This window comes from Colobus angolensis, unplaced genomic scaffold (assembly GCF_000951035.1).
Source record: "Colobus angolensis palliatus isolate OR3802 unplaced genomic scaffold, Cang.pa_1.0 Scaffold132, whole genome shotgun sequence".
NCBI lineage: Eukaryota > Metazoa > Chordata > Mammalia > Primates > Cercopithecidae > Colobus > Colobus angolensis.
The window spans coordinates 18,438-31,464 of record NW_012114400.1 but is presented as its reverse complement, the minus strand read 5'-3'; the positions used below and the strand labels follow the sequence as shown (position 1 = coordinate 31,464).

General features: G+C 35.5%; 1 protein-coding gene across 1 annotated transcript in view; it reads right to left on the bottom strand.

The window, feature by feature from the left end:
• Window positions 1-12,459, bottom strand: part of SMG7 (SMG7 nonsense mediated mRNA decay factor) — a 58,538-nt gene extending 46,079 nt beyond the window's left edge. Inside the window, exons 1-3 of the mRNA XM_011934150.1 lie at window positions 12,363-12,459; window positions 11,254-11,392; window positions 975-1,006 (exon numbers count right to left, since the gene is read on the bottom strand). Coding sequence (XP_011789540.1) covers window positions 975-1,006; window positions 11,254-11,369 — 148 coding nt within the window. The 5' untranslated portion in view covers window positions 11,370-11,392; window positions 12,363-12,459. The remainder of the gene's footprint in view (window positions 1-974; window positions 1,007-11,253; window positions 11,393-12,362) is intronic.
• Window positions 12,460-13,027: the final 568 nt, after the last annotated feature.

Below are 13,027 nucleotides of genomic sequence, written 5' to 3'. Positions count from 1 at the left end.
GTATTTTTGATAGAGACGGGGTTTCACTATGTTGGCCAGACTGGTCTCGAACTCTTGGCCTCGGGTGATCCACTCGCCTGGGCTTCCAAAAGTGCTGGGATTACAGGCATGAGCCACCACACCGTGCCTCATTTACTCCTTTCAATGGCTAAGTCTGGCAGTTATTCTTCCAAAAGACGTCAGTCATTATTTAAAACAACAAAGATGGCCAGGCGCAGTGGCTCACACCTGTAATCCCAGCACTATGGGAGGCTGAGGCAGGAGGATCATGAAGTCAGGAGTTCAAGATCAGCCTGACCAACATGGTGAAACCTCGTCTCTACCAAAAATAAAAAAATTAGCCAAATGTAGTGGCATGTACCTGTAATCCTAGCTGCTCAGGAGGCTGAGGCAGGAGAATCGCTTGAACCAGGGAGGCGGAGGTTACAGTGAGCTGAGATTGCGCCACTGCATTCCAGCCTGGGTGACAGAGCGAGACTCCATCTCACATACACAAAAAAAGTAACAAAGATATGGGAGAAAAGAAAGCCAGCAAGGTAGCTCACTCAATTTCAAGGATTTTCAGAAGAATTTTTCTATAAATATTTTTTCTGAAGATTTACCTACTAAAGTTTGGTTAATTATCAAGAGGAAAAAAAAATATTTTCCCAGAAAGGTATGAGCCTAACACTCTAAGATATTTTGGTTTATATGGGGTATCTTATTTTTTCTGTATGTCTTAAATCGTTAATAAAAAGTTTCATAAAAATTAAGTGATTATATAAATTAAATTACGTAACATTCAATTCAGTATACCATATATTAATAGAATTCAAACTATATAAACAATAAATATTTAAAGCAGATAGTAAATGATCATCCCTTTTGGCAACTAAGATGGGATTTAGTGCTGTGCGTAATGTAAGAAAGAGGATATCCTTCCATTAATTTAATGTATAAAATATGTGGTAAAAAAGAAATAAGCCAGCCAATACCTGTCATGTCAGCCTTCAGGACTTCTGCCTGCCTAGATAGGGAAAAAAAAAAAAAAAAGAAAAAGAGTATCAGTTAGAAACAAACGAGGCCTAACATATAGATAACACTAAAAGTTAGGTGAAATAATATACTACAATAAGGATATACAGCAGCTATATTTATGGCACTGCAAATAGCATCCTTACTTTAACATCAGGGTAGCACAAGGTCTTGGCAAATTAATGCCAACACTTAAAAAGTTTAAGGACCCTTAGGGACCTCTTCTGCTAAGTAGAGTCCACCTTCTTGCTGTTTTCCTCCAAATGTGATTTACTTAAGATAATATTAAATGACATTCATTAAATTTTTAAAAATTCTCTCCATGCTGCCAAAAAATCCTACTACATTTCTCAATTCACTCCTCACCATAACTATTTCAAATTTCCCCTCTTCTCAAGCTACTGATTCCTATACCCCTTCCTCACCTCCAAGTGACATTTCTATACCTCAGGGAAAACAATTCCCACTTACTAAAGATGTACTACATTTATATATACAGCCTGCTTCTTACTTTCTCTTGTTAAAACACTAGAGGTAGTGCACCTCTTAATATTTAAGAACAATAATTCCACTTAGGTATGTTCTTGCTAACCCTTCTTAAGGATTGTGCCTTTGATTTACCCCTTCCCTTGCACCAATTTTGAGATTTCCCTCACTTCATTTGGATCTTTCCTTCTCTTCAGCATTTTAACATGTCCAAGTATTTCACACATTTTAAAAACCTTCTGCCCCATGTTCCCCTCTAGCTGCTGCCTTTTTTTTCCTCTCAAATTCTTCAAGAATTGCCTGTGTTCAAGAGGTCCAAAACTGAACTCAAGACCCATTCCCATCCCCTACCTCTAGTTCTCTTTCTAATGTTTTTTCATCTTAGCAAATGCGTCATAGCTTTCCAATTGTGGAAGGATGAAACCTGGAAGTCCTCCATGACAACTTTCTCTCAAACCTCTAACATCTATCAACTCCAAAAAATGTTATCTACTAACTATATCTTGAATCTGTTGATTTCCCTTCATTTCTTCTTCAGCCACTCTCATTCAAGAACCATCCCTTGACTTTGTTTCCTCCACTTCACTCTTGCCCCATTTCATTCTGTTCTCCCAACAGCTCTCAGAGGGATCTTTTAAAAATGCAAATCTGATCTACCAGTTGTCCCTTTAAAACACTTTAATGACTTCCCACTACTCTGAGGTTAAGAACAAAATCTAAAGTGTCCTACAACATTCGACGGTCTCTGAACTCTATTTTCACTACTCTTCACTCCTTGATCTCCGGGTTCATTTCTGGACTTCTGGACTGGACTTCTAATTTCTCCAGTATACCCTGCTTCTTTCACACTAGAGGTCTTTATAAAAGACTCTGCTAGCAACACCTCTTCCCCCTTTGTCTGCTTAATTACCACTAATCTTTTACCTCAGTCAGAACATTACTGCTTCAGAAAGCCCTACCTGAACTCCATCTAGATTAAGGATATTCCTATTTTATGCTCTCACAGCACTTCTAGTTTTTCTTCATATTATACATTATAGATTTTAAGAATGCTTATCACAACTCCTTGTCTACTAGCACAGCACCTTGCACACAACAGACACTCAATATTTTTAATGAGAGGAAAAGTATAAATCAGACTCATATACTCTATTTAAGAAGGTAGGTATACAAACTTAAGAGAGATTTTTTTTTTTTGAGAGAGAGATTGGGCCTTGCTATGTTGCCCAGGATGGTCTTCAACTCCTGAGCTCAAGAGATCCTCCTGCCTCAGTCTCCAAAGTAGCTAGGATTACAGGCGCATGCTACTATGCCAGGCTGAGATTTCCATTTTTAAAAATGAACTTTTAGCATGAAAGCTAGAGAATATTAAGGTTTTAACATTTTTTACTGTTTAAATATTGTTTTATATAATTTATTAAGTATTTAATATCAATTGTATTAGGTTGATGCAAAAGTAATCATGGTTTTTGCCATCTTTTAACATGGCAAAAACCACGATTACTTTTGCACCAACCTAATAAATTTAAGTTTCATTAAAATGTAAAGCAAATCCTTTCATTCTCTTAGTCTTTAAAAGATATTTACATCTTTTCAAAAATTAAGCTTTCAAACAACAGAATCACAACTTAGTGCTAAGGAGGTAACCATAAGCCCTATGAGAACTAGCAACATAAATGAAGAATACTAAACAAATAGCCACACTTAGTCGTAAAATGGAACATCACATCAAATTCCATTAACCATCCAGCCTGACTTCACTCTTCACTTCAGGTGTTAATTTTTGCCATTAAAAAAAATACATATTTGCAAAACTGTTGGCTTATGCCTTTAAAACCTAAGATTATACAATTTAATAAAGCATACCATGTACCCCATCCTACCAATGTCACAACTGTCGCTCCTCCCCTGAAAAATCCTACTGGACAGTACTAATTTATAAACCTTTTAGTGAGAAAGCTAGGGTTAATTATGCACCTTTACTAGATTAAATGAATGACCTTTCATTTTGTCCCTGAGTTGTAAAGCTACAAAGGATATATTTTACTATGCTTCCTTATGTTAGCTAAAAATTCAATGCTCAAGTATATGCAACATATATACTTAGGATCATGTATCTAAAGGTTGTTTTCTCATTCCAAACATGATTTGTTTTGTAAAGATGAACAAGTAACATTTCAGTATGCTAACATCCACCTAATGATGTTACCAACTTCCAGTCAAAGATTATATGGGGTATATAATATAAATGTAATTTACAAATAATCTGCTTTTCTTACAAGCTGTCAGGTGATGAACTATAGTTCTTGCAGACTCTGCAGCAGGCTCCCATTGATAAACAAAGATCTAAAATTTTACTCCGTATTTTTACCATGCTATAATCTGTCCAAGAAAAACTGTAAAACTAAAAAGTCAAGCACTAATAGAAATATTAAAATGTCACAAAAACTGACATAGACGTTAAAATATTTTGAAATTCCATCTTTGATTCCTCAGTATGACAAGGGTAGAGGTGCTCATTTCTGTGCAGTTCTATCCTAGGTTCTGAAAGAAGCACAAGTTAATTACTTTTATTACCTTCCTAATAATGACAATTATTACCTTTCTTTTTAAAAACAACTTTGCTAAACTGAATTGATAAAGATAGCTAAATGGAAAATATAACAACCCTATGGAATAGCTAGAATTATTCCTGTTTTATAAATGGAAAAACTGAAGTTCCGAGATATAAAATAATTCTTCCAGTCACAAAGCAGTCAGGTACAAACAGGTACAAATTTTGTTCTTAAATGACTCCACAAAGTCCAAGTTATTTCTATTTCATTCAAAGTAGAATAACAAAATTATATGACATAAAAAGCTAATGTTGGTTTGTCTAGGAACATTAACATTTAAGTCAATTAGCCTAAATTAAAAGATCTGTTCATAAAGGAAATAGATTATATCTAAAATTTTTATCAAAAGGACCACAAGAAATAAATTTTACACTCAAATGCCGTGGTCGGCTTGTGAATGAAATTCCCTTTCATCCTGGATCTAATTTTGTGAAGACAGTTTTATTGGAACACAGCCACACACATTCATTTACACGTTGTCCATGGCTGTTTTCAGCTACCAAGGCAGAGCTGAGAGTTGAGACAACCACCACATGGCCCACCAACCCTAAAATATTTACTATCTGATCCTTTAACAGAAAAAGTTTGCCATCTCCTGCTCTAAGGAATATCTGATGAAAAGAACGAGAAGTAAAACATCTTTAAGTTCCCAAACCAAAGTATGGTTATAAGGAATCATCAACAATAGTGTCTGCAGAGTAAAAGTCTGTGTTTATTTGTTTTTATTAGTTAATATCTTAATCTTGTCACAAAGTGGACTATTTTAAAAAATATAGTCTCATATAATTAGAAACAGTACTTGCAGGCCATGCTATGTTTTTGATAGAATCTACTGACAAACTCTTTAAAACAAAGTTTGGCTTATACACTATTATCCACTAACTTTTTTTTTTTCCTGTATCCCCAAAATATCCATTTAGACAGGTGGGAGGATTAAGCTAAGAGTTATTGCCTCACAAGAAGAGGAATCTCCATCTTCCCACCCCTAAGCAACTATTAGCTTTCTTTTTAAAAACTAATGTACTAGAAATCAAATCAATGGATATGTAACCTTATATAAATATTTTAATAGATTAGCACAAAATTGGCTATATCATTATTTTACTTTATAAAGAAAAAAATAGCCCAGGCATGGTGGCTCACACCTGTAATCACAGTACTTTGGGAGGCTGAGGCAGGAGGATCACTGGAGTCAAGAGTTTAAGATCAGCCTGGACACCAGAGGAAGACTTCATCTCTACAAAAAATAAAAAATTAGCTGGTGTGGTGGTGTGTACTTGTAGTCCCAGCTATTCAAGAGCCTGAGGTGGGAGGATTGCTTGAGTCCAGGAGTTCTGAAGCTGCAGTGAACCGTGATTGTGCCACTGCATTCCAACCTGGGCAATGGAGTGAAACTTTTGTCTCCAAAGAAGACAATTGTTCTCTGGTTTCGTTATAAAGACTATCAATGAATTAACATTAAAGTTTACAGCCAATGCTCATACAGAGAGGAAAAAATTTTAAAATGTTTTTTCTTGGTAGAGGGTATGGCAACATGAATTCCTTTTAATTCTTTAAGCTGAAGGAATTAATGAAAAGAATGAATGAACCAAGAATAAAATCACCATGCTTTCAATAATAAAGTAACACTATTAAACATAGCTATCAAAATATATTCTTAGTTATTAATTAATAGGAAAAATTAAGCAGTTCTATCAAGCGATAAAAAAAGAAAAAGTCATTAAAAGGCTGAACAAAATATGGAACATTCAGTGACAGCCAAATATGTTGAAAGCTAATAAACTGAAACAATAAATACTCGTGGAATAATCAAGATCTATAAATACATTTAATGCATTCTAAGTACTTAGTACTATATACTATACTACAGGTACTATAGTAGAGGTAGTAACAGGTACCAGGTACATTAGAATATATATAGATACTACAGTGCCTATAAGTACAGCTAACACTATATGCAGCATTTACTACTGCCATTGTTCTAAGAGCTTTACATAAATTATTTACTTCACACGAAGTACTGTTATTGTCCCCACTTTATAGCTCAAGAAACCCAAGGAGATAGAGGTTACTAAGTAGTATCGTTAGTCAAGGTCACAGTAAGTAGTAGAAGTAGCATAATCGATATGGCTCCAGAGTATAACTCCTAACCCTCATTTTATGATATTATATAATAGTTCCTCTTTTACACAAGGGTATGAGAAAAAAAAATTTGAAATGTTTGATAGTAACAACCCATAGAACTGGAGCCTTTAATACTTCACAATTTTATGATAATTTTTCAAATAATGTCACTAGAGGAAAATACTAAAATTCGGGTTATCTTCTTTAACAAATATCTTGATTATATATAGCATTTATGTAACAATCCTAGGTAACAAATACAAGATAATCTCTTTTAAGAATATATAGTCTAACAGCTGGGTGCGGTAGCTCACGCCTGTAATCCCAACACTTTGCGAGGCTGAGGTGTGCAGATCACCTGAGGTCATGAGTTCAAGACCAGCCTGGCCAACACAGCGAAACCTCATCTCTACTAAAAATACAAAAATTAGCCTGGCGTGGTAGCATGTACCTGTAGTCCCAGCTACTCTGGAGACTGAAGCAGGAGAATCACTTGAACCTGGGAGGTGAAGGTTGCAGTGAGCCAAGATCACATCACTGCACTCCAGCCTAGGCGACAAAACGAGACTCTGTCTCAAAAAAAAAACAAACACAAAAAGAATATATAGTCTAAGATTCATGATTTAAAAATGTAAAGGTATTTCCAAGTCAGGGCACATAAAATGGGAGATTCCTTCTGCCTGAACTCCCGATCCCCTCTGAGCAGAATTCAGGAAAGTAAGTCAACATCTTCTAAACTCACAGCTGCTAAGGAAAAGTGAATCACTCTCTTTTATTTTGGGAGAACACGCTGGGAGTTTTTTTTTTTTTTAAAGAAATTTAACCAAAAGCCACAAGTTAATCTGTTCACTTGTTTCACAGAGTTCTAAGAAATACTTGGGATAATAACAGCATTTATCAATCATAGCCATAAACACAATAATCTAATCATAATTATTTATGCTGAATAATTGGCCAGACATAAGGTAAGCATGCACTTAATGTGAGCACATGCGTGTACACCCACACACACAAGTCTCACAATATTAATCAGAGATATATAAATCATATTGCTCTACTGCTGAATTTCATTTGGAAAAGAAAATCTAGAGAAGATGCTGCTCCTAAAGGAGTTTTTCTTGCACACATTAATAAAAATACTAATTTGCTTTCTCTTTATGGCACTTTAGGGCTCAGGAAGCATTTTCAAATCTCCCAACACGACAATACTCTATACCACAACATTCGCTCCTTAATTTATATTCTTTAAAAATGTGTACCTAGTTTTATTAAGGACCAACACTGGTCTGAGAATTTCAAAGGATGGGAAGGAGTTATTCTTCCAAGCAGAAGAAATAACAGAACAATAAAAAGCAAAGCTAAGCTAGTGAGTGAGCATCAAATGTGAGGTAGAAAGCCACAGATAATGAAGCTGAAGAATCCAGACAGAGCACACTGTGAGAGGCCTTGCATGACATGCCCTGGAGTTCTGATTCTGTCCTTTAATAGGAAACCAGTGCTGAACTTAAAGCAAGAGCATAGCATTGTTAGATTTACATTTTAAAAAGATTACTATAGATTTAAGACTGGAAGTAAGGATGTGTTAATACAGATGAATGGAAAAACCATTCAAGAAATACCTGGTAAATTAAGCCAAAAGAAAGGAAGATAAAGCAGAGGAAAGAGTCTGTCACTCCCAGATTGTTAGTTTGGCCGGCTGGGTATATAAGAAGGTGGAGAATGCAAAAAAGATAGTGTTCAGGGCTATACCCATAACACCTACAATAATACCTTGACTGTGGCAGCTGTTCACTAAAATTGTGTTCAATTTGTTGAATTAATGAATGCGTAAGCAGGCATTCAGAGATAAGTATCAAGCAAAGGGGAGACTTGAGACTAGGGATACAGCACTGATGTGATCAGTACATTGATGGCAGTTAAAACCATGAGAGTAAATGTAACTGCCCAGAAACACAGAATGGTGGAGCTAGTTCTCTGTTTTCATTTTTAAAGGGTAGATGAAAGACACTCCATGAAGAACACCAAGAAGAAACTGGTGAATAGTATAAGAGCAAGAGAAGAGTGGAGTATAGAAAATAAGAGAACAAAAAGGAAGAGTAGTCATCAATATCACAGACAGCTGAAAAGTACTATGAGATAAATAAGGACTGGGAAGTGTGTCAGATTTGGTGAAATAAGGGTCAATGACAGCCTCGCCAGAGAAAAGATTACATGAGGATGCAGGAGGTTGAGGAACAAATAAGAGGGAGAAGTTTACGTCAACTCTTAGGATGCTGGGCTGTGTAAAGAGAAAGAGATGGAGGCCATGGCTAAACAGAAGTTTCTTCCCCTCCCCCACAATTGGAGAGACACTTGAGAGTATTTAGAATAAAGGAAAGAAGCTGTAAGAAATGAATAGGTTGAAGATATAGGAGAAAATAAAACTGACAGCACTGTTTTGGAAGAGATAGAAGGAAATAAGAATGATATTATTAAGATAGGAAGAGGACTGGCCTTGAAAAAGAGTCAGGATAAAATTGGAGGTTGGTAAGGTTAAACAGAAATGTGTTAGAATTGGGAAATACTGGGAGTAGGGAATTTAGAGCTGTATTTCCTCAATTTCAGAGATATGGTAGATCCTATCTGTGTCTGAAAGAAAGAGGGGGATAAGCTGTGGAGAATGGTAAATATTTGGGATGATTACAAAATGACAAAGAAAAGAATGCAGAGAAGTGTTAAGAGCCATGCGGATTAGATAAAATGGAAAAATTAATACAAAAAATATATTGGCCAGGTACCGTGGCTCACACCTGTAATCCCAGCACCCAGCACTTTGGGAGGTCGAGGTGGGCAGATCACCAGAGGTCAGGAGTTTGAGACCAGCCTGGCCAACGTGGTGAAACTGTCTCTACTAAAAATATAAAAATTAGCTGGGCATGGTGGCAGGTGCCTATAATCCCAGCTACCCGGGAGGCTGAAGCAGGAGAATCACTTGAACCCAGGAGGCAGAGGCTGCAATGAGCTGAGAACACACCATTGCACTACAGCCTGGGCAACAGGAGTGAGACTTGGTCACAAACTAAATAAATAAATCAAGGCATCAACAGAAAAATCAGCAGAAGACCAAATTGATAATTCAAAAAAGGAAATACTACCAGTAAGTACAAATTAAAATAAGTAATTTTTTTTTTTTTACTCTAAATAGTCAAATTGGTAACACTGGCAGATACCTACTTTTAAGGACCTCTAGGTAAGGTGACAGATACAAAGGCATGTACATAATTTCAATACAATAAAGGTGAGTGAAAGGATAGACATATGCTTAGAATACAACTAAGAAGAAGAGCCACTGGGAGTGTTAGAAAAGATAAGGGCCATAACAACCAGAAGAATGCATCGGCCCATGGCAGCTGTTCACTAAAAATTGTTGAATTTATTGAATTATTGAGTGATAAAATACGAACCATACAGGAGGCAGTTTTATGTAATGGAAAGTAATATAAAGCAAAAAGACTCGGGTCTGAATTTGGGCTTTCCTACAAATAAGTAGTGCTATCTTGGAGCTTCTAAGAAGACTGTTTCCTCATCCATAAAACGAGAATACAAACTACTTTTCAAAGTTGCTATGAGGAATAAATAAGACAAGTAAATTATATAAAGAACCTAAATGATCATTTGAACAAAGAGGGGTAATCTGATTGTGACATGAATAGTTCAATGACCACTAAATTACTTTTGCTAATCTGGTTACTGACTGGCTAGTCAGGCGTCCCTCCCTCCCCTCATTGCTTCATGAGATCCCTTTTGAAGGGGCACACTGGGTTGAAAAAGACATTTCAAAGTTGTAGTAAAAAACCCTAGGTCCTCTACCACCACAAGCGACAAAAGAAAAACAGTTTAGATGTCATGATGACTATGTTCTTAGTATAAATAGAAAATAAAACTAGAGGCAGATACATAAAAATTACAAAATAATTGAGTCAGAGTTTTTTCTTTTTTGTTTTTCTCCAAACATTAGTTCTGATTACATTATTTAACAAATGCATTTTTAAAATTGGAACTGATATATCAAGACAATTATAAATTATAGAAATGCCACACTGATAACAGACTAAACTCATCTGTTAAGAATTAACCAGCAGTAAAATAACAATATAGTTTAATCACTTGTTATTTGCCAGGTTTTAGCTTTCATATTACTAAATCTTTGATTCTCACAACAATTCTATCAGGTAAGTAATAATATTATGCCCATTTTGATGATGAGGGAATAGAGGCACAGAGTGGTTAAATAACTTGCCCAAGGTCACATAACTAGGAAATGGCAGAGCTTGGGTTCCACCCTTGCAGTCTAGTTCCAAACCCGAGCTCATAAACATATTTAAGGCCTTCTGAAATGGCCAGGCTAGAGGTATCACGCTCATAGTATCAGCTCATAGAGGCAACTATCATCTCTTGGTTAAAAGCTGCATCTTTGAGATCAAGCATCTTTGCATGTTCAGTCATTATAAGCTGCTGTAGCAATAATTATTACTTCACATGTACAAGAGGGCTTCTCTAGCATACTATCATATACCTATTTCTACAGGCACTTGGGAGGCTTGATTGCATCCATGCTGACACACAGAACAGCAAGCTGATGCTACCTGCACTCACATGATTTACTATTTTTTTTTAAAAAAAAGAAAAACACAGAAATTTTCATTCTAAAGGATGATGCATAAATCATTTGTCCCTATGTTTATCATAAATATTCAGAGACCTCATATAAAACATTTTTTTAAATTTACTTCAGTAAATATTTTAAAAGCTTCCTTGGACCACAAGATATAAACGCTCAAGACAAAGCAAACGTAAGCCAAGGTTCTCATGAAGTCACATAAATAATACAACTTTAGCATGCCCCATCCCGATCTTGGCCAAAATCAAATGCTTCAGGAAGATTCTAATTTTATTAGTGTTCACAGAGTATGAATAATACACATCTCCAAAAGGAATAAAAACAAGTAGAAATCCCTTGTAATTTTTATCCTACCTAATATTACTTGATTTCAGATGCTCCTCTGATTTCAAGTTTTCGGTCCTCATCTGGGACTTAAATGAAACGTTTTCTCCCACAATGACTATCTGCAAGAACATCCAATTTCTCATAAGGTAGAATGGTTTAAGACATTCTAGATAGAGGAGAGGAGGAAAATATGAGTTAACCCACAATAACAGAGAACCCTATGAAGAAAATTATTTTATCTTTATTTGAAATGACTTAATGTGAAAGGTAAAGGAAAAATGTCAAAGTCTTTTTTTTTTGTTTAATGTTTCTTAGAACAAACATTTAAAAATCTATATTTCTAACAGATTCCAGTTACAGACCAAAATGTTATTCTAATGTTCCTCATTGTCTGAAAACTGAGTGATCACTACAGGACAAACAGATACCAGTTACCAAGCAGGGCTCTTTTAAGATCAGGGTGAGAATGCCCTGTAGAACACAAGCAGATGAACTCCTTACTGAAGAAAAAATATGTAAAACAAAACAATCATGTAAAAAATATGTAAAACAATTAAAACACAATTATAGGTAGTATGAATAATGCTAAGATCAGGTGAAAATGTCAGGTTTTCCAATTCTCATTTACTGTACAAATTTGGTCATTTTTATATCATAGATGCAGTGTTAAGGACTAAGTGTACCATGATGAAAAAAACTGATGTGGTCCCTGCCATGGATTTAAAATCTAATGTAGAGACAGACCAACAAGGAAGGAGGCAGCAATGGTTAAAAGCATGGCTTTGGGAGTCACACTTTCTGCACTCCAATGGTATGTCACGTGTAAATCAAGTCACAAAAAAACAGCACAATTTCTTGGGGACTTCAATTTAACTCAAAGATTTGGACAAAGTAAGTTATTATTATTGCTATTGATAATTGCTTACGTTTATAATTAGTATGTGCCAGATACAAAGCTAAATATTCTATATGCATGATATCATAAAATGGGAGTATAATACAGTAAGAATGTCTTATATTCAAACTGCCTAGGTTCAAACCAAGCTCTGCCACTTACTAGCTGTGTAACCTTAGGTGAATTACTTCTCTATGCCCCAGTTTTGCTAGAAATGAGATGGAGATAGTAAAATACCTACCTCATTGAGGTGTTTTGAGGATTAAATGAGGTAACAGAAGTAAAGCACTTAGGACTGTTCCTTGGTAAGTAAGCCCTCAAAAAATGTTGGCCATTATTGTCATTATCATTTTATAGTTATTACTCCTCCCAGCAATCCTAAAAGGTAAATGCTATTATTATCCTCAGTCTATAAATTAGGAACTTAAGAACTCACACTTATCAATTTTAAAATAGAACATTTTTCATAATTCTTCACAATAAAATATGTCTTAGGAGAAATTTCAAATATGTGGCAGGTCTATGCAGACTTTGCTGTCATACTTCTAAAGCATTTACTCAATCTCCTGTGACTTTAGTCGCACTTTAGTGGAAAAGAATGAGAGAAAATATTTTATGATAAAACTCAAGTTCCTCAGCATAGCATATAAAGTCCCATAGCTTTTCACTTTACACTTTATGATCCAGTAAACCTGAATTACTTTTAGTTTCTTGTTGTTTTGCCCCTCAGTATCCTTATTCATGCTTTTTCACTCATCCTAGAATGCCCTCCCACTTCCCTCCTTGTCTGGTTAACCCATTCTCGTATTTTAAACTCAGCAACTCCTAAAAGCAGGTCTTAGTTTGGCTGAGTACTCCCAGTGCATCTTAATGTCCACATTTATTATTGGACTCACAGTACTACAA